At 48.1% G+C, this 27,423-nt stretch overlaps 1 protein-coding gene across 12 annotated transcripts in view; it reads right to left on the bottom strand.

Moving 5' to 3' along the window:
* The window catches only part of Lar (tyrosine-protein phosphatase Lar), a 224,635-nt gene that overhangs the window by 118,649 nt on the left and 78,563 nt on the right, over positions 1-27,423 (bottom strand). For all 12 annotated transcript variants that reach the window (XM_026816022.1, XM_026816024.1, XM_018029058.2 and 9 more), the window contains exon 3: positions 23,386-23,507. In XM_026816022.1, the coding sequence (XP_026671823.1) occupies positions 23,386-23,446 (61 nt within the window). In that variant the 5' untranslated portion in view covers positions 23,447-23,507. The remainder of the gene's footprint in view (positions 1-23,385; positions 23,508-27,423) is intronic.

Here is a 27,423-nt window from a genome sequence, read left to right as displayed (position 1 = left end):
CTTCGCTAGCGTCAATAGTTTACGAGTTATTGACGAAAAACGAAAAAACAGTTTTTTGCAAATTACTCGTTAACTATTGACGCTAGCGAAAAATTTTTATACAGAAATTGTAGATCTCGTCGCCCTCTACAAGAAAGGTTATATGCAATTTTTCCATATGTCCAACGGTTTGGGAGTTTTTGGCCAAAAACGAAAATTTGAAAGAAATTGAAGGGGTACCCCTTGGAAAAATCTCGGAAAAATCGACAATTTTTTGTTGTTGTTTATTATTAGCAATGTTCTTCCGACGTCTGATTTCTTTTTAAAAAATGCGTTTCTAAAGTGCATAAACTTTTGGGATTGACTGTATAGCCAATACATCCTTAAGAGATGAAACTCCGCGTCAATAAGAGAAAGGAATCGGGTAAAAATTCGAGGGTTACATATAAAATAATTACGCTACGTATTTCACAAAGAGCAGCCGAGGCACGAAAGATCGCGAGGGTGAAACGTTCATCGCCGAAACGAAGTTCTCTCGGAACGAGCACGGAAAAAAAGACTGCGTGGATTTCGTTTAAACGGCGGACGTCACGGTAAAGAAATAGCGTGCGGCTAAAGCACCACCGTTTTCCGCGAAACACGCTCGTGATTGCGGTGAACGACTCCTAAATTTGATCGCGCAATACGAACAAGGCATTATACCGGATTGCCACCATCGTCGGATACGTACAAGAGGAATCTCAGTGTTCGAAGGTCAAAAAACGCGAATGCGATCAAAGGTTTCGTCGACGACATGAACGTAATGAGACGAACGAATTAGATGAACCGAAAAGTGAAATAAAATACGAATTTAGCGAGCATGGTTTAAGAGAAAAAAATCGTTACATTTTGTGATGCAACTGGCAGCACCTGCATTCCGCTAAGAGCGCTTCTACGCGCTGACAACTTCCTCACCGTCCTGCCACCCCCCCTCCCCCAGTTTCCCGCATCCTCGCAAGAGTTTATAACGAGGGGAAAAGCGGCAGAACTTTATTGCTTCACCGATCTCCATTTCTAAAACCGTCGACGCTACATTTTGATAAAATAATAGCTGAGTAACAACGTGCGCACTCGACGCGCGACGTGTGTTCGATCAACGAGTTAATTATATCGATAGGGTTTCATCCGTGAAGACAATAGGCTCGCGACAATGGCCCCGAATATCCGCAAAACGTCGGACACGAAATAATTGAGGCGCAACTCCCGGAAGGGCTCGGGTCAAGCGTCAAGTTCATCGGATATCAGAGAGTTGTGGCTCCGGGCCGATCGATCCGGCTCGTCACGGATCGAGTCCGACGAAAAGACGGCGTGGAATCACGACGGTTACCACCACCGGAAAGACAGCTTCTTTCGTGACGTCACAGCCTCGTGATTTTCACGGGAACCGTTCCCTTCCTGCGAGGAGGGAAGTGGCCAGATAACCGAGGAGGGTATCCGAACGGACGGAACCCCTCCTACGTCTCGACGTCGAGCCGGAGTCGGGCTTGAAAAAGATCTCGAGATTCTGGCAAGAGTCGCCGCCGCCACTCTCGCGAAATTTCGGACGGAAACGAACTTCTTTCCCTCGAATAGAAGTGGATCGGCACTGAGATACATCTACCTTTCAATGGTTTCCCACGAACGTATTTTAACGGGCCGACCTTGCTCGCCAGAACCTCCGATACCGCTGCCGAGGATCGTGATGGACGATACGCAATATCTATTAGCGTCGAAGCCAATCAAGTCGAAAAACAATTCCGTTCCTTCCTCCTCTGCTGCGGATTTCCTTCTTTTTCTCGTCGACCGTGATGGCCGGATAAGACGAGAGAATAAAAACGGCGAACGGACATGGGAACGACGAAACTGAAAGAAAAGGAGGTGGAGGCGAGGCAACGAGACTGGCGAGCTGTATCGGATATAGGATCTCTATTAAACAGAACCGAAATTCCCTGGGAAAAATCACACCCTGCGCCATTGGACTGATACGAGCTGACGGCCCATGAAATGAACATCGGTCCCCGCGCTCTCTCGTGCCCCTGTTCGTGTGTAACGTCCCTTGAGCAACGCTGGCTCCTATCTCCGCACAGTAGGAGATGTACCTACGCGCCATTCATTCGGGACGGACGACTCTAAACGATATCTGGAACTGGTGGAGGATACGTGTCGCGGCCCGATCAAACGTTTCGAACGACTCCGCGAAGGCCGGCGAACGAATTGCCCGGCGTGCGCGCGGATGATAAATCGAAAAATCCAGGATTTATCTACGAAACGGGATTCAATCGGGCACCCGTGCTCCCAAATTCTAATTATGCCGACTCTCGTTCGTCCATCGGTTTTTCTTTCCTGCCCGCGATTTTATGACACTGGCAGGAGTTCACGATCCGATAAAATTCTTTGAACCAGTGGAAAGTTCAGAACCAAACGAATCAAATCCATGAAAAAGAAGAGAGAATGGGATTCGATCGATTCCAGTTTTAATTTCAATCTAGGTTTAACGAAGCACCAATGATGTAGTGATGAACCAAAGTCGATACGCAAACGAAATGTAGAACATGTTCGAAAAATGAAAATTCAATTAGCAGCTAACTACAAAAATCAATGGCTTTTTTTGAATTATTACTAAAATCAGACAGTAAAATCAGGAATATATACCAGTTAAATGTTACAACTAGCACTCGAGTAAAGTGATAGCTCCGAGTACGCTCGAACTTTGGTTCTTGCTTTGCTATTATTTGGCGTCGTATTAAATCAACATCGTCGTGTTTCAGCAGAACCGTAGATCAAGCAATCTGGTAAAGTGTTTATCTAAAGTTTCTCTGAACTTGAAGGATAAAATTGCAGCCAAAGTTCTGAGGACCAGTTAGCTACGTAATGATAATCAAGTCTGGTTCCATTTCGACCCGAATGCGTAGACGTGGATAGGCACTCGAATTTTTAACCAAACTGCACGATTTCCATCTTGCTCGTTAATACAAAGACAACAATTCCACGAGGTATCATCGTCTCTGTTCCCATTTTTATATTTCTACACCGCACTATCTTTTACACCTTCAAATCGTTAGCTATCCAACTGGACCGCGTGCGTGCTCGTTAACGAAAACGCTGGAAAACCGTCTATGACGTTATTTTTGCCCTGTATTTAGTTTCTTCCCTTTCGATGTAGCAAAAAGCCATACCCGGTTCTCTTTTTGCGACCTTTCTATGCAGGGAACCAATGAAAAGAGCCTGCAATTTTAAACTCGGCGAGCTACGTTCGATTTTTCTCGTTTCCCGTGGTTTAAGTCAATCAACTATTTAAAGTCCCTGTCACCCATAACCCGGGGAAAACAGATCAGCGAACAGAAAAACAAAGTGTCAGCGGAAATATATTCACTCGTTTCACGTACGCGACGATATAGAAATTCTATTTTTCATTATATTCTTTCCAAGGCGGAGTTAACCGTCGAACGTCGAAAATAAATTCAGTCAGGTTCGGTGAAAAAGATCGACCTAGAGATATCGAAAACCACGTCTCGAGAAGCAGAGGAAAAGAGAGAGAGAGAGAGAAAGAGAGAGTGAGCGAGGGAGTAACGACAACTATGCATACTGCGCCGAGTATTTGCTCCGATAGTCGGCGGTTTCGTCGGCAACCAGTAATGCGACCAAGTTGGCAGTAGGCGAGGCGACAAGAAAACGAGTCCGGCGCGCGTCGACGTCACCGTCTGTTTCACGTTTTGCCGAACCTCCCCGCCTACGCTTTTTCGCCCGCGAATGCCATGTATACGTAGATTTCAGAGACAACTTGCGAGAGGAAACTTGCGGCCGTTCGCGAGAGACAGTCATTCTCCTCCCGTGGAAATCTGTTTTTCCGACCCGCTCCCGAATTAAATGGAAATCACGCAGGAATTCCTGCCCTGGCAAAACCATCGAGATACACGCTGCGCACGAATTATAAAATTCCAACGATGTTCTTATCGTCTATTTTTGAACGGATAAAAGGAATAGCCGGGCGTGCCACGGTGACCGGTTTAAGGGCAAAGAGTAGACGCAGCGTGGAAAATGCAAAGACACCGGAGAGAATCGCCGCGTACATCGGAGCGAAACAAACGGGATGACGAAAAGCCCCCCGGGGCTCGGACGCCTCGAACCTCGGGAACATTTTCTATATAATCATCCGGTCCGGGACCTTTTGCTTATCGCGCGTATCTCTCGTTCATTTTCATTCAACTCGGTCGCAGTTCTGGCTCCTTTTTATGCGCCAAAGCCGTGTGGTTCCGCGCTACGCGCTATTACGCTCTTTTCTCTTTCCTTTTTTTTCTCACCCTCGCAAACTCTTCCGCCATCAGAGATTCGTTCCGTTTCCTTTCACGCGCTTCTATGTAAGATACGCGAGTTAAGCAACAGAAAATTCTCAGCAATCCACGGAAAAACCAGGACGCGTCAAACCACGGATAAATTCTATCGTTTTGCAGAGCTCCTGTTCACGAGTCTTAAAACGTGCTCGTTCTTCATTGAGATCGTCATGTGAAAATTACGACTCTACGTTTTACCATGATCTTTCAATCGACAGAGGCCCTGAATAAATATTTGTCAGACGTTTCGATGGACAGTGAGCGCTTGAAAACGTCGTAAGGCTTATGAACAGAAGTGTAGGTAACGTCTCCTGTGAAACGTCTGGTCAGAATCGCGGTGAGAGTCCGTAAAAATTTATAGAATATCGAACGATTGAGAGTCATTTCGTTCGTTCGAGGAAATTTCCCGGGGTCCGAAGTCTGGGAGAAAGAGGGAGCTGCTGCTCGGAAAGTGGAAAATCTCATTTGGACGCGGTGACCAGACGGAAGCGAAGGGAGCAAGGTTGAATCTCGGAAAGGAGGACCGGTGATCGTGTGGGTGGACGGTCTTCTCTCGGCCCGTATCGAAACACGAAAAAAGGAAAGGAGGATGGCCGCGTATCGCGCAAAAAGAAATCCGAAGCTTTCGAGAGGGACGAATTCTTCGAGCTCCTAGTCGAGTAACTGCTCGAAAACACGAGTGAAAAGATGTTAAGGCGAGACGACGTCTACCGTTGGATTGGAAATGGAAACAGAAACGTCGTACGAGCACCTCTCGCGAGGTTCGTTCGTTGTTTTCATTGCTAAATACAGTTTGCAACGTTTATCATACGCTTGGTTTCATTTCGTTTGCCATGGAACACCGGCATTCCCGTACCTTGAGACACGGAGAACCGAAGAATTTCATCGTAAAACGTAACCTCAGGATGTTCGAGCACCGTGAAGGATCGGCTCAACGTCAGCGTACCCGGTAACGTTTCCTCCGATATCCCTTCAAAGGCGATTTTTATCCGCGGTCCGTTTCCTACGAGGAGAATGGAGGAATCGAATCAGGATGACGAGCACAAAGGCGACAGCAGGAAAGCGAACCTACCCCTCCCTGTATGCCGAAGGGATCGAGGCTTCTTCTTCTCCACGGTCTGTCCTCTGTTCTTACGTTTTTTTTTTATTTCACAAGCGCAACCTCGATTTTCCCCTGTAGACTTAACTTTGACGAAACCCGGCCGATTTCCCGGCTGGATACGCCGGGAATTTTCTATTCTAGTCGTTGCCAAACGTACGGGAGGCAGTACCTTCGAGAGGAAGGAAACCGGGAACGAAATAAAGGAACAAATCCGAGCGGAACGAACCGAACGAGCCAAGTATCGATAAGAAGGTGAAACGCAAATATCCTCGAACCAGTCAACCGGAACGGATGTTTGATACCCGAATATATTAAAATATTCTTCACCGAGAATTGACATATAATGATCACACTTCAAATCCATTTCGCACATCCCAAGCGATATTTCTAGAAACTGGTCTAGTAAAAAACTGGGTAAGGTGCAAGAGGATACAGAACCCGAGTGATCGGAATCAAGGCGGAGGAAGCCGCCGACTCGGTCGGTGTTTAATACACCCACGAGGTTTCGGCCGGTTCTACGGTTCTTCTGGTATCAGATACGGTGGGCTCGCGCGTATATTTCGGCGCCCGTTATTATCGAGGGGTAGATTTCATCGTGAATATTTATGAGGCCGGCTCTCTGGGCTGCTCGCGTCCTCGTCTTCCACGCCCGTCCTCCTACCGTCATCACCACCGCCCAACGATCTTACTATCGACTATCCTCCTTTCAACCTCGTTCCACTAATGCCTACTTCTACCGCGTCTGCTTCCTTCCAAGGGAATTCGAGCCAGAAAAATAAATAAGATAAGAAACCGGGAATTAATTCGCGACTCAAATATTAAGCAGATAAGATCAACGACCCCGTCATGTAAACGATAGACGCAAACTGTTTTCCAATCGGGTTTACATTTAATTTACAGGAAAGTGATATACCGAAATTATTGAACGCGTTTTTAAATCATGAAAAATTCACACGCGAATAGATATAAAACGATCAATTCGAATCACGCGTTATAAAATCATGAACATGCGAAATTCATTTAATGGATTACAATCGTCGAATTATGATTTTATGTAAAAATCCAAAGCCTGCTAATAATTAAACGGGGACGAGTCAGTATTCGGTCGGTGCGATCGTTTACTTATACTACTGAAAACATCTCGTCCTGGGTTAAGCTCCGATTATGCACCGCGGACAATATCTCTGCCGCCTAGTTTGCATTCGCCAGCCATTCCGTGGTTTACCGAGCATCGCGGTTGTTACTCGCAAGGGATGAAGAAGCACGTACGCGAGAGCAATGTCACGGGAAGACTTACGAAGGGGCGGTCCGCCCGCGGTGAGATATAAGGAAGAAAACAAGATGTGAGTTGATCGATGAACGTATAAAGGGTGTCGGAAAATAATCAAGCTAGTTTTGAGTGAACAAAGGAAGGTACACGATCTCGTTTACGAGTTTCAGGTCATTCTTTAAAGTCATAATCAAACAGAACGTCTCGATAGTACGTAACATCTCCGACGGTCACTAATTAGGATTGATTGTCAGACAATAAGCATTTGAAAGTGTCCTAATTGTAAGACGCACGACGTGCAAAGATTGCTTAGAACCGGACCGTGTTTGCGGTTCGTCCATTGTCGATCCCTACGTGCGTGTGTATTCCGACCCCCTAGGTCTGTGTAGACGACCGGTGTAGCTCGCAAAGACGGCGGAGAGAGAGTAGGAGGAAGCTCGATTATTGCCGTATTGTAGCGGGGTCAAAGCGTTGACGTATTGTCGGCCGCAACTCGGCCGGCGGAGCACAATGCCCGGCATTAATGGACTAATATTCTACGCCACAAAAGCAGTCGGCTTCCTCTTCGGTGGCGGTTGAGCGCGTGCACGCACGTACCACCGTTTAGCAGGGTCGTTTAGTCGTGCTTTCTCCTCCACCCCGACCCTGATCAAACTTAGCCCGCGATTTTTCCCCCTGGCGAAAATAATTTTTTATGTCCGCGTGAATCGACGAATCGGAATGACCGATCGTCTTCCCGCGAATGCGATTAAATCGATGATAAGTTCACGTAAAAACCCGACGAGCGAAAAAAATAACCGGAAAATCAGGGCGCGGCGCGTTAATTACGCGACGAAACGGTCGGGCAATTTTCGACGGTACATTAGTGCGTGTAACGTTGCAGATTCTACGTGTAACGCGGAATCAGTAGGCATATAATTGTTACGGTGAAGCGCGCTGCATTATTGCAATGCGGTCTGGCCATGGCTCGCATCGTCGGAGCAATCTACAGTTTCACTGCTCGCAGAGGCCTATTGTTCGTTGTCCTGGTCGGACGCGTTCAATGAACGCGTACACACTCCCTACTTTGGATTCACTCAACTCGAGCACGAGAGCCTGAGGTGGCTACTCTCGATTCGCGTGAATTATCATCGAGCCGAGCCCGCTGTGCTCGTTCGAGAGCTGCGAGTGTCGTTTTTAATAGCCGCTCGAATTATCGACAAATTTTTTTCCTACCCGATCGAGGAGGAGGTGTCCTCGCGCAGGATTCTGGGGGAAAAAGAACAACGGAAGACGAACGGTAGAGCCCGCAGCTTTCGTCCGCGATCAATTATCGAAATTCGTAGCCCGACGACGTCGAGGGCCGATTGGAAAAGGGGGACGTGACGAGTCAGAATTTAAGCCCCGTTAACGATTCAACGAAAATCGATCGGCCGGCTCGTTGCATAGATTTAACGGAACACAGACTCCCGCGCAACTTTCCGGCCGGAACCGAGGATTCAGCGAAACAACCGGGAAGTCGTAAAAACGTGCGCTATTTACGCCCCGGGCTCGGGTCGTCCAAGACCGATTTACGTGCTCCGATCCAAGAGCAACGACACCGATTCCTATTTCTGACAAAAAACAGTATACACTCGTATCAATTATTATATCAATTATTATATCAATTATTATCGCAAGAACGATTATACGAAAGCGTTCTATTACTCGTGGCAATCTATTTGTGGAGCAAAGAAAAGGGGGAGCAGAATCGTGGCGACAATGGAGGATTCGAGCGCATTGAACGCCGGAAGGAATCGCGATTATCCGACTGGTTCTCAGAGCCGGTCGTTTCCGCGGTTGATAATTGCGTTCGTGAGATTTCACCGCGACCAGGCAGGGGATGGACGGATAAGGGTCGAAGAGAGATGGGCCGTAGCACGGACTCGGGGGGTGGAAGGCGAACTTAGTTCGTAGAAGCCGGATATGTGACGCCACTTCCGCCGGCAAGTTAAACTCGGCCACGGAACCGTCCTCGGTGGATGTGCGCCGGGGCTGCGTTCGCGGGATTAATTCGGGGCTCCTCCTCTCCCCTCCGTTTTTATCCGATTATACGAGTTTCCCCAAGACCGCGTCGCGGTTTCGAGATTATCCCGGAGTTAACCCCTGGCAAGAATAGGAACGAGGAACAGTTCGCGAGTTCCGCGAGGCGAAAAAGCAATCTGTTGGCCCGCGGAGCTATATAGTATCCGCGCCACGCCTATGAACCGAACCTTGTTTTTCGTTCCCCCGTCGACGAGCGCTCGTCGTACGACGCGAATGCAGCCTCGTCTCTTCCTCTTGAGGATCACCGTAATGCGCATATTTACGGGAGACTTTACGGCCTCGCGGCTCGATCGAGAAAACGCGTTCGATGAAGAAGACCGAGTTAAGGAAAAATGATGGAAAGTCATTTCGGAGCTCTCCGTGGCACGCCGGATTTATACGACTTCGCTTTCTCTTTTTCTCGCGACGCATACGTTACCGTCCCCGATACAGTTACCCCGGAATACGTTTTCGTGAAAGGAAGCAGTGGAACTCTATTACACACGACCGAACGAGTTCCTTCGACTCAATCTCGCTTCCACTCCTCCCGTCCCATCCGCCTCTGTGTATCTCTAACGACGAAGACTAGTCGGCGAATAAAGCAACCGGATATTAGCGTACCTCCCAGTAAAACGCTTTCTCTCCTTTTGCCTCTCTCGCTTGGAACTTCGTTCGGATCCGAACTGGTTTCTTGAGATCTCTGATCGAACGCGTTCTTTCTCGTTCCATTGATAGGAAATATGTAAAAACAGGCGTACCTCCTCCCCAAGGGAACCTCCTCCCCGAGGAGGGAAAGTGATAAGAGAGAAAGAGGAGAGGAGAGCGTAACAGGAAACAAGAAGACTACTATTTCAAGACATTCTCGAGTGTCAGCCGTGGTTACGGAACGGTAACATCCTCTTCTCGCCTTGGAGCTTCCGGTAAATTCCAACTACTCCGTTGCATCAACTCTTCGCCTTTGCAAACAGAGCTCGCACCAAGCAAGACTCTCTTGCTACGAGACTTCAACGTCGCGTAGCTAGATTTCGGCAAACAAGTTCCTGCTACCAAAGCTAAACGCTTCGCAAAGAATCGCCGCAATCGAGAACTGACACAATTTTCTACGAAATTTCTACCTCTGAACCGGACGTCGAACGTCCGTGACAATACGATCTAGAAAACGTTTGACGAATCTCTGCGTCGCCTAATAGGTCATAACTAATTTATGAATCAAACGTATGAAAACCGTCGGTCCGAACGCCTCGTCTGCGGGGATTCCGAGTCGCAACGGACCGTCACGGATCCTGGTGACGTTAATAAGCGTTTCACGCGCGCGGACACTACACAGATGGTCGTTCAACACTCGCAAGGCGCGCATGGTATAACCCCGTGGCTTTATCCGATTGGATGAACGCCAAATAGCGTGAGCGCGGTCGCCTCTTGCTCGTTTTGTTGGATAAAGAGAAACGGGCGGGCGTGCCGCGCGTAGTTCATCCGGCGAGGGACACACACGAAAGAAAGACGGGCGCAAAAGGTTAACAGCTAGCGGGGAACGAGAAAAGATAGGTGTACGCATTTACATACGAGGAAGGCTTGCCAGATTTTGGGACATTTTCCAGTTATCCGAGTTTTAAGTTCTAATGCCGCGCCGTATGCTCGCTTCGCTCCCAGCCCTCCTCTCTCAGGAATGAGTCGTACAATTAAGAACGCATCGATATCGAATTTACTTTCATGCCGTCTGTTGCCAAGTTTCGTTCAAGTCGGAGAGATGGTCAAGCACGGACGAGAAACTTTTATCCCGGGAACTGCAGCCGAGATAAAGAAATAGCGCCAGCTTTAACGAGAAAAGGACGCAATCGGGGCGAGTAGAAGCCTGGCAATAAGGATGAGGGAACGAAGGACGGAGAGGGCGGTTGCTCGGATATTTCGGAACAGACTTACGAAGCGTCAGTTATTTTCTCGTTGGTCAGACTCGAGGGTAAATTTCGTTGAATTCGTGCGCGAAGCCAGTGCGAGAGCCGACTCGGTAGCGAGGAAAAAGAAATAAGGCGCGGTGGGCGGAAGTAAAAGAACCGGGGAGGAAGAGAAAAAGCAAGAAACGAAAAAGAACCAGCAGGAGGAGGAGGAGAACCCGCGCGGAACTTTCAACCGCTCCGCCACGCTATTTCCTAGCGCTATCAAAAGCTAGTTTACAAATGCTACTAGCAACAACGGCGATACTCGCTCGAATTTCGTCTCGAGTCTCTGCCAGCAAACGCTCGCAAACCCTGTTTGTACACATATAAGCATCCTCGCTTGGAAAATATCTTAACCATTTATGCCGGGGAATTCGCGACCGGTTTGGGAGAGTGTCCCATTCGAACCAGCGCCCGCAATTATCTCGTAGACTCATTCCAAAGAGATTTTCAACGAGTGCCTTATCTACTCGAAATTTCGAGGTTTGTTTCTTTTCTGAACACAGATAATTGTACACTTTCGAACGTCCCCCGCAATTAGTGCTTCGTTCAACGAGCAGAAACGCTCGATTCGCGGCCGTTGTCGTTAAGAGAATCGGGAAAGACCTGTAACTTCTTGTTCTCTGTCCGTTTACTTAAACCGTCCCCCTCGTTTTCACAGAATCGTACCGCGCGGCGCCGTGGCAATAATCGTTTTCGCGAATTTTTCTCGGGGAAACGCTTACCCGGATATTTTTCATTAGACGGTGACGCGGCTTAAAGGAACCGGTTGAACGTACCGTATAATTTCCGGAATTTTATCCCCTGGTTATTCCGTGTACTTAAGAGTTAACAGGTGTCTGAAGAACTGAGGGACGGAATTCGGGGAGTCCCTTTTACCGCGAACGTTCCACCGTTAACACCGTAGTTCGGTAGCAGCTAACGTTCTATGAGCGAACGAGAAACTGGGAAGCCGTATCCGTCTGTTCTGACATTTATCAGACGCCGCGGGGAAACCTTGGCCAGGCTCCGCTTCCCTGATGTAGACAATAATTAATAACAACTCTCCCGACCGATGGTTAAGAGAGTTGTTGGGTTTTAGACCCACCCTCTCCTTTCGCACTGTAATACCAGGTTTAGCAAGTTTCACGGTCCAAGTTAACAATTCCGATTTGATAAAGGAAAACTATCAAGTGAGCATCTAAAGTTATTCTGTCATCTCAGAAATTTAAATTACGATGTATTCTGTCATTTCACGAATTCAAATTACGACGTAGCGGCGAACGTCGTCAAAGGGAAAATTATCTCGTTATTTTTAAGCACGAGACAGGTTTCTTAATGCGACGGTCAAAAGGAACTGATCCTTCTCGGGCAATCGGGCGAGGGGAAGAAGACAAAACGGAAACGGAAAAGCGGTGTATGAATCCGTTTAAAAGTGGTATAACTCGAAAACGGGTAAAGTAGAAGCTGGCTGGCGGTGCCGGTTCTTTTATTCTTCCCGCGCTGGGAATTACGTTGCGACACACGACGACGCGTGCACGTCCGAGATGCACGCTTGTACACGAAGCTCTGGTCACAGTAATGCGCACGTAATCCTCTTAGGGTAATTACCAGGAAGACCGATTCGTTTCTCGATCCTCGTTACGAGCCGGTCGTCCGCGGGGACCTTTGGCCGGACGACCAAAAACTTTTTTCCAACTTCCGACCGAAGGAAATCGCGTCGCAATCGTTTCGACTTCCGCGGCGGAACGGCTAATCCACTTTCGTGTTGAAACGGAGAGCAGGATAATATCTACCGGTCTCTCTCGGTTCGATTTTTCCGTCCAGGGAGAAGTTGGAACGAGATTAGAAGCGATTCGACATGAATAAAAGACGTTTTTGCCAAGAATCGAGTATCGGCAATCGAATCAGCCTCACATGAATCTACGCGATTCCAAACTATAGGCAAGCTCCTCTAATCGCCGAGACACGGGCCGCTACCGTTCCTGCTGCGGTTTTCGTTGTAATAACACAGCCACGAGGCACGTCGGACGAGCTCTTCAACGTTTTCTCATAAAGCGTCGGTTGGATTGCCCGATGGAAGAAGGAAACGGTGGCTAAACGAGTAAAGTGGTGTACCTCGGCTAAAACGGGAGGTTGCGGGCAGAATGCGATCGAGGTAGAAGAAACGAAAGCTGGGGGATCGTGTAGTAGAGAAAGGTCGTATCGAGACGGTGTAACCCATCGGCACGCGATCCTCTATACGTGGTTTGCGTTGGCGTGCAGAGAAGGAACTTTGCCGGCCTTAAGTTACCCTACATACCCTGGTGTCCATTTAGTCCACGCGTTTTCCCTACCGGTTAATGCACACCCTCAACTACGGACATCGGTTTTACACAGAATAAGCTTTCACCGATATTTCGTTCGAGTTTAACGGTTACTCGAATTCGATCTCGTGCCGAACCGTCTGTTTAACGTGAACGATTATTTTTGAAGTGCCAAAAATACCGAGGAAGGCGTTGCGCGATTCTGGACACGAAATCGCCGGCGACGAAATTCAATTGCCTTATCCCGATACGCAAATCGATTTTTTTAAGCACCCTTTTTTACAGCGCTGACGTACGCAGCGACCGCGACCGGCATTCCGATCATCCCTCGTTCGAGCGGTATAGGTATGTAGATGCAACGACAAGGAGCAATTTCACATGAATCGGCCGAACAACATGCTCGGCGTACGTTGAACGTGTGTTCGTGGCAAGAGACTAGGAGATCCAGTCGATACAAACTAACCTACTTCTCGCGGAACTTGTTAATTGGATTTAGCTAACCGCAAGTGGACGCCGGACTAGGCTCCGATTTCTCGTCGACGCAATTTGCGTTGTTGATACGAAACCCGGGATCGTCTTCCCGGTTCAGCTCGAATTTCCGAAGAATTTATAGATTTTATGGAAACGCGCCGTTGCACAAATCTCGTATTAGCTGCGATTCACGTTCCAAAGAATCGCGAACCACGTGCTAAAGGTGGTAACAACGGGCGAAACAAATGGATAATGGGGTCGTATCCGTAATTTGATTGGGCAAATATCTATCGGGAAGCATCATCGTTTTTAGCGACGCGTTAGCCGAGAAATTTACGGCGGTCCCTGTCATTACTGGCATTTCGGATGGGTCGTGCTTGCACACATTTCGGTTCGACACCAGACGGGGACGAACGCACTCGAATCGAATCGAATCGACCCATCCGCGTGCAATTTGCTATCGATGTCGGGTCTGGCGCATCTAATAGAAAATCTCATAAAACGCGCATCGGGGATGAATTATTATACATATGTGATTCGGAGGGGAACGACGAGCTCGCGTGAGTAACGACCGTATAAATCGTAGGTGAGCGCGTGCGACACACCCGGAAAACAATAAAATCTATATTTTAATCTGCGCCAGAGCGTCCTCTCCTCTCGCGCGAGCGTCAGGAGGAATCCCTTCCGCGAGATTGGTCCACGAGGGATGAGAAGCGAGAGGCTGGATTCGGGACGATCGTTTATCATGAAGCCCGGAGGGTTTCACAACGCACCCGCCACCAGGGATAAAACGCGTAAAAGCTACTCTTTCCCTGGCCCCCTTCCCCGGTCCTTTTCTATCTCTTCCTTCCCATCGCAACAGCTTCCGACCTATTACAAGATCGATTACGGAATTAATCGGTTAACGTTGCGTCCAAATAGTGGAAAACTGATTTACGACGTTTCACCGAAGGCCAACGATCTAATCTTTCCTCCTCGTCGTCAAAGGGAATTAATCGCCAGGTGCCACGTCAAAACAGTAGAGAACCGATGATCCTCGTTAGAAAAGGATCTGATCTTCGACGGTACGAACGATCGGTTCGTCATTATCCACCGTCACGTTTCCCCAATTAAACGGGAGAGTTTTACGTCCTCGTTCGAAAGGAACGACGCGAGTCTCGAGTGGCTGCCGAAGATTTCCTTTCTTTTTAAAGAGTTCGATTGTTAAGGTGCTCGACTCGAGTTTTCCTGACGAAAACGAGATTCAATCGCGATATCCCTAGCTACCAGCTGCGCCATGTCCCGACTCTGACTCGGGCATAATCCTCGATTTTCTGCGCAAAGTTAACCGCATGTTTCGCGCGTGTCCCCGACGCGACAGCCAAAGCGAGACAGAGAGGAACCATGATTAACAGATTCCAAGCTGGGAGACATTAACCTAGTTTGCGTATTACAACGATCACCGTCGTTTTGACAAACTATTCGCGCAGACACGACGTGACGTGGCGCGCCGCGACGTGACGCGCTACGCCGGATCGATTTTTCTAATCGCATTAACAAACAAACGTCTTTCGTCTCTGAACGGAATCATCTCGGCCAAATTAGATTTTCTATGGGGGACTCGGACGAGAGTGGCTAAGGCTTTTTCACGTAATTTCTGAAGCTCATCTTCAAATTGGACGACGTCTCCGCTGAGCAGTGTAATTAAAGTTACGACGGTTCGTCCCCCTTTGGGAACGAAAACTGCAGTCTCTCAAACGCTTATTGTCCATGAAAGAATCCGATAAATAAATTACAGGCGTCTAAAGATTGCGACGAATCGTTAAACAAACCGTCTGACCGAGCGTATGAATTATATAATACCTTGAATGAAAGAAAACATACTTCAAAACAATTTTCTTTGACATAACACCGGTGCGGCACGCAGAAAATTCGATTTGGATCTGCGAAATACCGCGACGCGAACTCCGGTACCTTTACAAAACTGCAATTAGTTCGAGTACGTGACTCGTCGTCCCGACGTTGCCGGTGACGTTCTACTTCGGTGCCGCGGAAGCGAAGTTCCCACTTAATTCGCCAAATTTCCAGTTTGCCAAACTCCCAACAACCCGTGGACGAAAATACGGAAAGATTGAACCGGAGATGGTGCGAATCGAAACGAGAAACGCGTGACAGATGAAACTCTCCGAAGACAGTTCCTTCAGTCGAAACAATATATTCATTGACGTTTTATTGTTGGTGAAAAGACGACGCTAAACTGATCCGTCAGGCTACGATCTCCGATAGATCGTTAGAAGATAGGACAGGGAACAACGATTACGAGCGCTTGTAACTGAGAGAAGAACGATTAAGACGAGCTAATCAATGGTGGGTAGAGAAAACAGCGGGATAAACAGCGAAGGGGAGTTCTTTTATCGCCGACAAAGTGGAAATAGCACCCTACGATTTGCAGTTTCGCGCAGTCGGAAGGGAGGAGCAGCACGGTTAAACTGTGCACGATAAACTCGCCCCTGCAGAGAAAGAAAAGCGAAATCCACGCGGGTAGGAGAAAAACGCAAAACGTACCCGAGACAAGGTAGATGGGCCGTTAAGATAAGAACGCGAAGATTCCTCCACGAGGAACGAAAATGGAGTCCGGGAGGGTATCGGTGGGTAGGTAGGCAAGGGTCAACCGCGTGCACGAGTCGGAGGGCGTAATTTTACCTCCCGGTAAAGATTCTTTGCGGAGAACTCCGCGGATAAGCCGATTTTACAGGCAACTTCCATGGGAATTCGTGGAATACAAAAAGTCAGGCCGAGAAGTTGAATGGCGGAAGGCCAGATTTCTTGATCGTTTTCCGTATAAGTCCCTTAATTTTAATCCCTTAACTTTGGCGAGACCTCGCGAGGAAACGAAATCCCACCGAAGCTCGAGTAAAATATTAACGAAACACGTGCAGAAACTGGCGAAAAGAGCAGAAACGAAAGAGGATTTCCGCAATATTTTTATAGTTACCTAACAGGATATTTTACACACGAAAAAAAGAAAACAGCGGAATGATTCAGTCTCGTTATCTCGCAGGGCATGGGTATTCGCCGGGTGTATTCAACGCGCTTCCTACCCTCCGTCGATTTTTTACGGCTTACAATTTTCTCCCGTCTGTTACGGTCTTCAATCTTGTAGGTACTTTTTTTCATAAAGCACGCGGGGGAAAATCTTCTAAAGTGGAATCGAAGTAAAAAGAATTAGACGAGAGAAACGATCGCGCGGCGCCGCTCTCATGTATCATGCTTCAATTTTATGCGGCCGTACATTTTCTACGCGCCTGGGGTGTAACGATTAATTCGAATGGCAATTTCTCGTTTCGCGAGCAATTGAAAACCTTTTATAAAATTAACTTACGACGAGTGAGTCGAGGGAATGATAAAAGCTCATTAACGGAAAAATACTGTTCCAATACACGTGCGGAAAATATGAAAATAGTATCTCTCTACTTCATAAGTGGAAGCATATTGGAAACTATTTAAAATTGTTTCCTGCCGATCGTTTATGTAATTTTCGTAAGACCATCGGCGATTCTTTACACGACTAGGCGTAATTATTCAATTGAGATTTGTTGCTTGATAAACATTGCTTCTTTCAGTCCTTTTTCCGAGCGTAAATTTTGTGCAAACGCATAAAAATCCGCGGAGCAGTCCTGTTGACAAACGAGCAGACAGCCGAGTGCGCGTTTCGCAAAAAGAGGAGTAGCGGGCTGTAAATTTCGCGAAGGACGTCGGGACGATCTCGAGCGATCGATGGTAAAAAAAAAAAATTTAATGGAAGCAAGAAAGGACCGTGTTGTCTCGGTCAAGGTGCATCAGGTGCAAATCGGTTTCTCCACGCTCGGCTTAATGCACTCTCGCCTCGCATTCAATTCCTTCCCGAAGATTATGCGATCGATTCGTTTCACATTTTCGCGCCCGGCAAAGAAGAAAGCGCTGTCGAAATCAGGTCTCGTAAACTCTACGGGATTTCAGTCGCGACAGAAAAACCGCGCGGCTCGGAAATGGATTTATATTAATCTCCAGAATAGGAAGCGATTTATCGATTCGTTTAGCCAAGAGATTTCTCGGCAGAGGACGTTCGTTCCCTTCCGTTGATGTCATTATTTCGAACTACAGGCTAAGAATGACGGACAGAAAATTGAAAGTACGCGCACGTGCGTGCGTCGGAGTTTTGAAAACCCGTGGAAAAAGTGTTGACCTCGTTTCCTTGACACATCTCCAGCGGAAAAGCCGACAGGCAGAGGCAACGCGAGGAAAGAAAGCCAGTAAGACGATCGAGGCTCTCATTTTATGCAAACGCGACTGACACGTTCCGACTCCTTACTAGTCGTAATCTTCTCCTCGAGCACGCAACTTCGATCACGACTTTATCACCGTGACAATTTTCTTATCGTGGAACGCAGTACAGTTATCGGTTATCGGAAATGAGAAAAAAAAAGATTTTTTTAATGTAATACATTTTGACAAGATTTCTTGGCGCAAAGAAAGAACGGTTCCTTTTCTAACCGAGGAAATTACCGCGATATTATTCGAGTCTGTAAGGAGGTACGGTTATTACGGCAGTTATTGCGAATTATGGTGCTACTATGTGGAACGGCGACACTCTCCCGCCGTCCATACAAATGCGACCGGGTAAAACGGGCCGCGGTGTGCCGCCTTACTTCTCGAACCAGCCCATTATAATAGTAATCGATAAGTAACCCGGCCGTAATCGTACGTGCGGTTAATGGGCCGATTTAAAGCGTGGTACGCGATAAGAAGCCAAGCACAGGCGAAGTTGACTACGGGGGTTGAGGGCGAAACCTGAAGAAGACAACACCCGCGTGCCGTATATTCTATGCGAGCCTCTCAATTTCAGTGAGAAGCTACCGACTCTCGAAACGGAAAGTCGTAAGAGCCTTTCGCGTCGAGCACTGGCATCGGTGTCGATCGGAGAATAAAAGTTTCTCGAGTCGACCCAATTTGATCGGAATTAAACGTGAGTAGCCGCGCAAAATTCGGAGGGACAAATATGTACACAATCTCGTTCGCATTCGTTTCTCTTTCTGCATCCGGTCCTTCAATATTCGAATATATCCGATGAAAGATGCTCGGATGACGAAGGACCGACGGAAGTGGAAACGAGGGATTGATTGCATTCAAGGAAAGAAGTCCGTGCAACGTTAATCTTGCTCGGCGACAACGTTAGCTCGGGCTCTTTATTTCCCGACTTCCGTCGCCGCGGCATCTCCCGCGGGATCAACCCTCTCCAAAGCTCACCACCCTCCGGCAAAGAGGCCACCCCTCGTGTGAGAGCCAGCGATCCATCATAAATTTAATATTCGAAATTTCAGGAATGTTCCGCACGCTTTGGGAGGCCATCCGTTCCGAGCGGCGATATAATAAATTCGAACCGATAATATACTGGTAAGCGCGCAGTTACTCGATGGAAATCGGAAAAGTCACGTTTTATCTTCGGCTAGACGATAGGCAGATTACGTACGTACGCGCAGGAACAAAACTTCATAATGCGAGCATCAAGCGAAACCATAGCAACCAGTGCCAGAATCCGACCCCGTGTATTTAGCAGCATCCGCAAAATTTAATTATTTAGGATAAATTTATTTTCCCGGAGAATTGCGCGGCCAAAATATCTCCCGCGCACCTGCTTGCTCCTGTTTCATTTTTCCGTTCTTTGTTTTTTCTAGTTACACTCGTTAAAAGACTTCCACGGCCAAGGAAAGGTAGAAAAATAATTTAAATAGCGTTGCCAGGATGAAACGAATAATTACGTCGCGTTTAATACATCAAAATACCAGGACGACGACTTTGGGCGACGCAAATTTCTATTCACGGATTAGTTGTAATTTTCCAGAGAACGCGTGGAGAACTTTGCATTTTCCAGCTGAGAGGGTCGCATAAGTGGATCGTAAATTTCTGCCGTCAATACTATTATCCTTTGATTAGTGCAACCGCTCTTTCCCCGACGGCCGGGACACGTCGCATGCTAATTTCGCAATTCAAAGAGAAAAAGATGTGCAGAACGTTTCCTGGAGACGGTAAAAGGATTATGCACAATGCCGCGTTCGTTGTTCCGATTTCGCTGCAAACGTTTGATCAAAAGGCTTCCCGGGATGCCATTCTCTGGATTTTTCACCAAAGGCTGCGCTGTACTGCGTGTCGCTTTAAGAATAACTCACTCCGAAATCGTGCGGAAATTATCGGAAAGAGATCGTCTTTAACTTTGCAGTGTCAGTTCTCTGCAGAAGAAAACTGCGCGATGCTATTCCAGTTTCATGCTCGCGAAACGGGGAAAGGGATCATGCATATGCAATGTAATGCATTTACGCCTCTCATTTAATAGCTGCTACGCCGTAACAACCCGCGATAACAACTCCTTTATAAAATACAGCGGCTTCTCGCGTTTTTATTCGTCGACGCGCGAGCAATAAATTTCGGTAATTTGGAAAATCATCGATACCGCGAACGCGATCGAGGAAAACCGCGAGCCATTTCCTCGGGAAACGTGGCAGTCCGTTCTTTTTTTTTTCACCCCACGAATATATACGTCAATTATATCCGATTTCGCATGTGTGAGCGCGTGTCTGATGACACTCCGAAACTAGATGGGAACACCGAACTGCACTTCGGCTACCCATAAATTGTGTCTCGGACGAAGGGGAACAGCGGATCGAAAAAACCGATGAAAGCCGTGATACGTTCTCGATATCAACGTCTTGTGTCACGACAGAGTGTCACTGCGTCGGACAAAATTACGTGCGAAACCGTTTCTATGAATATTATTTCAGGCGTTACAAAATAAATGACGCAAATGAATACGCGACGATCGGGAAATCTGTTATTTCAACCGGATGAGAAATAATTAGAGACGTAAGGGAATCAGGTCGACCGCCGGCGGTATTCCGAAGCCACGCAAACGTTGGGAGTCACGCTGCGTGTACGCATTCCACGTTCGTGAAAATCAGTTTAACTCCTGAACGAACCTTTGCCGCCTACCAGGGCTAATCCCAGATCCGCAGGGAAGTTCACGACGGGGGTGTAAACCCGAGAATGTTGCGGCTAAGCCAGCTTCCAGCCCCTACCGCTCTAACCCCTGACTCCACCTCGCCTCCTGGCTCTCTCCATCGCATCGGAGCGTTCGGTACGATACCTGCTGCGAGTCTAGGCCAACCTCCGGCTTATCCCGACGACACTCGTTCGATACCGTAAAAGCCTGCGCGAGGGGGTGGACAGGAAGCAAGAACGAAACGGTGGAGGATGCGCTCGGAAAGATGGGGGATGTCGGTGGTTGCGAGCTATCCTCTACCACCCTTGCCACAGAGCGAGAGAGGCCGACCCCCCGTCGAGGGATCCCATAAAAATAGCTAGAGTAACTTTTTTACTTTATCACCCACAGGCCCTCCCGCGAACTACCCCCCCGTGTACCTGCGAGCACACACGCACACCCTCGCAATATACCACCCGGAGCTTCCTGGCCTAAACTAAACCCGTGATACCGGCCGCTATTTCTTACCCGAGCTTTGCAACTTCGAACCTATTAACTCATAAACAATGCGATAAAAATAATTCTCCTATCTCTCAAATGAAATTCCAGAATCACGCTGTGGTACAAACGGTGTCGTCATTGATTTAATGAGACGTAATAAAATTACGGGAAGGCAACGTCGTCGGTTTTCGCTTATCAAACGTCCGGTAAGCTTTGATCGTTTCTCTCTCTTTCAAAGACGGCCAGCCGCGCTTCGTCGTTACGTCTAGTCTGTCAATTACCGATAAAAACAACGCGTCGCGTAACGAGCGACGCGACAGTTCGGCAACGTAACGTGCCCGGACGGAATGTAAATTATCGCGTCTACTGCAACGATAAATAACGCGGAACCTCAGCTGAAAAAAAAAGAACGACCGCACCGGCTGTCACGCGTTTGAAAAAAGGGTCAATGGTTCTGGAACGGATCGCCACCGAAATGTGCGATCGACCGGAGGAATTTCGCGCGTTTCCGGGCACAGATCGTTCTTACAAAGGGTAAATGCTGCGAATTCTTCGAATCGGTCATATCCGAGACCGGTCAACGCATTTCTGTATCAGTCTGGCAACGTTCCTCCTTTTTGTTTGAGTAAAGTTGGGAAATTCGCTCGTATTTCTTGCGTAAGAGTTGGCTGGAGGAAAAAACGAGGTTGGGAGGAGGAAAAAAAAAGAAGGTGGGATAACAGGCGCGAAGCTAACAGCGAAAAGGTGTTGGCGCGTTAACAAGAATGAAAACGCGAACAACCGAAACCGAAGCAGGGAGATGATTTTTATCCGCGTTGCACAGCGACGAGACCAGCCACTTCCTCGGTACTTTTTGAGACGTGTGGTGACAAGCAACGGGAAGTGGAGAGAGAGAGAGAAAGAGAAAGAGAGACGGTGCGCCGCGGGAGAAAAAGATAAATAGATGGATAGACAGGGAGTCGTATCCAGCGGCAGAGCTTTCGTTCCCGCTACCCTCGAGGATGATTTTTCGAGAACACGCGACAGCGAGCGAACCTCCGAGGAAATCTTCGTGCTCGACCTCGGCTATTTCCCTTTCCATGACACGCAGACAGGACAGACAAGGTTGGATCTGCATTAACTATGGATCTCATCCTCCTTCTTTTCGAGATTCTTTTCGCGGTCTCTCATATTTTTCTCCGCGTAAACCGTTTCGTTCGACTCGCATGCGCGGGCCGATGGCCAAAAACGCGTGACGAATGAAAAAAAAAAAAAGAGGTTGAAATTGAACAACCTTTCCCCTGGCGTGCGCCAGTCGGAATTCTACTGTAACCGTCGCATTCAAATCGAGGAGTCCTTTGGGGAGAGCGATCGGGATCGAAACTCGCGCGCCTATATAAAGTCGTTTCGACTCTGCTGGGAGCGTCCGTCCGAGCGGATCTTCGATGCGCGAGAATTAGCGAGTGAATGAAATTTCCGGGCGGGTTGCGGCCGGCGAAAATCTTAGTCGGTTATCGATTCTGTCCAGCATCTGCGGAAACGAGATTCGCGAGCGACGCGGCGATCCAAATCGGAGATCGCGACGTAATTAATTGCACCCGAAACACAGGCAGGGATGTGTCATCGTCATTTCGGAGTCAGCATAAAGTGGCGGTTGAATTAGCGAGTATCGAGGCGGTGGATTACCATGTAATGTGACCGCGATTACCATGCGGAGAGTCGATGATACACGTCATCGAATCGAAATTACTTGCAGTGCTCGAGCGATCGCGATGCCCACGAAACGTTTCCCCCCTCTGTCCGTCCGTTTTTTAACGTCTTAACGTCCATATAGAACGCCAGGCGCATCCCTTGGCGTTGGTTTCACTCTTCCGGTTCGACGTCCGATTTCCAACGCGCGAACAATATCGTAGTATTCCGCGGCTTTTACGAGTCGGTTGAAACCAACGGTTAGCGAGGTCGACGGCGCGCCAATTCGGTACGCGCGCACTAAAACTAAACGCATCGGAAATGTTTACGCGCGTACACGCGGCCGCGAAACACGCGTATAAATATAATATACATCGCTCGTTATTCGGCGAGAACTCAAAGCGATATTACTCCGGATACGAGCTTTTTAAACGCGACCGGCTTCTCTAGCTATTCCGGGATCCACTTGCTGCTTTACGACGTGTTAATTTAGAAATTTGCCCGTGACGCGAACGGCCGCTCGCGTATGGCCATTCAAAGCCGCGAACAAAAGTGTATGCCGCGCACACGTTCTTTTACTATCTTTTCACGTGAAAGATCACTCTTCGTTCCACGTGTCGTCGATTTTTATCGAACGCGATCGAACACGACCAGTCCGTTCGTATATATGCTGACGATCTGAATCGTACAGTTCTCCAAGCACGAGAAAGTGCAACACTTAACAAAGTCCAGAGTCCAGGTAAATGTCCAATGTCTCTGAAAATAAGTGGATTTTTCTGGTCGATTACTCACCACCATTTTGCGCGATAATAGGGTCGATAGCCACCAACAGGACGAGGAAGATAGGAGTCATATTGACCACCCTCTTTCCCGTGATCACTGCACACTTAATACCACCGTCGCAGCGTTTCCACCTATGAAAAAACAGATCACCCTCGTCATAACATACCACCTTCACTCGGCTTCCAGGGGTTGATCTTCGTTCGAGACGAAGATGATCCGAAGCTAGTCGGCTAAACCAATGGAGCAGGACGGGTAATTCGTTCTCTCGAGCAGTACTTCCTACCAAGGGCCGATCACTCGCAGGGTTTTTAGCTAACTCGCGTAAAAAAATACTCTTTATCGGCGGTGACTCGTCGATGAGCGACGGACAAGCACGGACAAGGGGCACGGAAACGCTTATTCAGCGAGGATCGAACGTAACTATCGACACGCGCCATTTACTACCCGGCACCCGGCACCGTGTTCTACGTAAAAACGTGAATCTCGCGGGCATGCTCGTACACGCCGAAAGAACAATGCGACAAGTTTTTCACGAACATCGTTAACGACCGCACACACCCGTTCGCTCGTCGAGGTCGCTCGACGACCACGTTCACATCCTCCCATCGGCGCGGTACATTTCTCCTCTTGTTTCCGCTTCTACCGTACACACACGGGGAAAAAGAGAGATCGATCCCAAAGACGATCCGTGTCGTATCCAAAAACTGGCCTCCCGACGTATTTCCCTGAGGACCGACGCACTTCCCTCGACCCTTCCGCTTTACGACGAGTTTTATTCTTTCCTCTCGCACAAACGACTAATAAGCTGTATCGCCGAAACTGATCCGAACGCTCGTCTCTTCCTCTTTTTCTTATTCTCCTTTCGGAAAACCTTCAACATTCCCCTCTCGATCGGCGAACTCTGGTTATCTGGACTCTTTCTTGCGGTGATTCCACGACCATTCCATATTTTTCTCTGTATCGCTCGGAAGAACACTTTCGGCAAGCTCCTCGTCAAGCTTCGACGTCGCAACGCATTCACTCGTCACCCGGAGTCGTCCGTTCGACTTCCGTTCGTTAAGGTTACATCCCTTCGCTTCTCGATTCGGATCTCCTCTTTGCACTCGACTCGGTAATGGAAAATAGATTTTTACGCTTTCCAAACATCTTGTGTTACAAATATTTCTCGAGAATACTCGAACGACTCTCGGGATGTTTTCAAGAATTTCATGCGAAGGATTCTCTATTCGCATGCGTCCTTTCTACCCCCATTCTCGTTACTTCCCTTCGCCCTTTGATTTGTACTGTGCAACTGGAACTCTCTGTGACTGACAAGGACTTCGTAACCGCACAACGTGAACCAATCGACTACTATCGGAATTAGCTTGGCTCCTCGTAACAGTAAAATTAGAATGTCGAAAATAAGAGGTAGTCCAATGAGTCCGGTTGTCACGAAAATCACGAACAAGCGTTCGACACGGCTCGAACGAAAGTAGACGACTGAACACGTGCGAACCCGTAATTGTCCTAGCCGCAAACTTGAAGTTGAATCGCAAAATAGGCTGCGATATTATAAGGTATCGGGTTGACGGTAGTTTTCTGAACGCGCGCTGCGGCTTGACTGACTCATCCCCATACCCCCCGACGGTACCCCCTCGCGACCTACCACCGAAACGCGCGCACGCGCGAAATCCCCTCTGACTTTCGCGATCTCAACGCCTGTGAATTCGCGCCAATCAACTTATTATGTAAAAAAATTATTTAAAATCGTTGTGAAATATAGATGTGAATTTTAGGTCGACTTAAGAATATTCCGAAAAGATTGAATAAATGAAAAGGCACAGGGATCAATTTTTAATCGAAAGTCGATGGTTGAAAATCTCTCGGTGCTTCTATCCTCATACAAATTTCAAGGGCCCGAGAATTCGCTGGCGAACTTTTGAACTATTAAACGAAGGACCCCTTCGGATTCGAGAAAGATGTTGCAATTTAGCTGCGAATAAAATAATTAAATAGACAGCGATAAAGTCTTCGAAGAACATTAAAAAAGCTAGAGGGGCGAATCGGCGTGGAGAGGGTGGTTTCGGCGCTGGTTTAAACGCGACGCATGCGTTCCCGCGCGAGAGGATGTCCTCCGGGGTGAGCCGCCGCCGTACTCTGGCCGACGTATCGCAGTTTCTAGCTCGATGTTTGTCCGCGTGGTACTCCCAGGGACGGTGGTGGTGCTCGTGGCAGCCACGAGGGTGTCGGTATCCGAAACCATCCGGAAACGCTTTGGAGAACGAAAGTATCGGTACATCCCGCGACGATCTTCGACGCTTGCGCTCGTGCGGGGCCGGACGCGACCTAAAACTTGCCGGAGCTTTTTCCCTTTTCCTGAAGCCCGGACCAACCACGGAACTCGGAAGGGAAGTACCCCTGGGAGTACGGCGAAGCTTCCATCCCCCTGAGCGAGAAGAAACCCCCCCGTGTCAGCGTGATACTCTTTTCGAGCGGGTAAGTGGCCAACCGTGTGCACTTTCGAACACTTTCCACCTAGCCCTCTCTTCCTCTCGTTTATTATTAACGCTGCCGGGAGCGAGATATCGATAGAGTCCCGCACTCTCCCTCTAAATTAGAATCAAAAAACGAAGTGGGATCAATATTGAGTTAGAAATAATGTTCTAAATTCGCTTTAACTACCCTCGTTCTCGTCGAATTGACCTCCAACTGACAAAGGCCGGTGATTCGCGCGCGGAATATCGAATGCGCAGCTGGCAAACGTTCACGTTTTCAAACGAAATTACTCCGGTCCCTGGGATTGTCGGTAATTTTTTAATAAGCGCGACCCGTTTCTTTTCCTCGTTTCAACTATCGATTACGGGGAGTGGGAACGGGGACAAAAGTAACGGGGATGGAAGCGACGAAGCTAATTAAATTACCGAGCTGGGCGACGATAAGACCTGCACAGTCGGACGATTAGACGTTATGGCTTAATAATAACCTGTCCATTAGCGGTGGTGTCATTAGGAATGGGAAGAACGTGAAACAATAACGCGTTATTCCGATAATTCGAGTTTCCCCCTGACTACGTCTCTGCGAAATTGTCGGACATTTTGCAGCTCGTTTTCATTTCCTTTTAACTCGGCGAGCTTACATCGCCGCTCACCCGCTTCTTCCATCTGAAATCGCTCGTCGAAACAAAAGAGAGAAGCGGACGAGCCAACGGACTGTGAGTCAGAAATATAAACAGGTCAACGTAACTTGGCAACGGAGAGAGAAAAGTCGAGGACGGGAAAAAAGACACCGTGTTCGTATCTCCTAAGGGAAAACCGTGTTCCTTTGCTCTCGGCTATAATAAAAAATTCCAAGGTGTGCCCAACTTAATTTAATATCGTGGTCGGTGCACCGTGACCCAATGATAAATCCCGTTCAACTCTATTCTTCTATTTTAAATATCTGCCTACTCTTCCCCGAACAAAAGACGAACATTGTACGAGAATAACCAGGAAAGAACGCGGTCCGGGGGACCGTAAATTAAGATGGGTCGTCGACTGGCAAGGGAAATAAGAAGTCGTCCTGTATCGAAATGGCTGTACATGCTCGTCCATTGTTCGCTAGCTCCGTGCAACTAAACTCCACGCTCATAGATATGTCCGAGCTTTGTTCGCGAGAACGACTCGTCGACGATGAAAAGGCACGGAGCTGATATTTACGCGTGTCATCCGATAACATTTACGATAGATTTTCCGTGTTTACTTTTCCGGATGCGGGACACAGCACTCTGATCCGCTTATCCGGGAATTACGAATTTATAATCCGGTCGAACGCAGTTCTTGGATCTACAAAGCGGCACGGCCATCGAATCGAATCGAAAAGCGTTACAACGACCGCGCGCGTTTTCCGCTCTCGAAACTTATTCGCTAATTATCGAGCATCGTTATACCGACAATTATACGGGATAAGCTTTGTCCTCGTCTTCGCCGCGTTTCACTTGACGGTAAATGAGCCAGTGAAACGACTCAATAATATCTGAAACGCGACTCTAAGCGGTTAACCACCGATTCTTTGTCGCGACCATTTAAATTG

The sequence above is a fragment of the Ceratina calcarata genome, unplaced genomic scaffold, assembly GCF_001652005.2.
Source record: "Ceratina calcarata isolate Rehan_Ccalc_2016 unplaced genomic scaffold, ASM165200v1 scaffold48.2, whole genome shotgun sequence".
NCBI lineage: Eukaryota > Metazoa > Arthropoda > Insecta > Hymenoptera > Apidae > Ceratina > Ceratina calcarata.
This window is presented reverse-complemented; position numbering and strand designations above follow the sequence as displayed.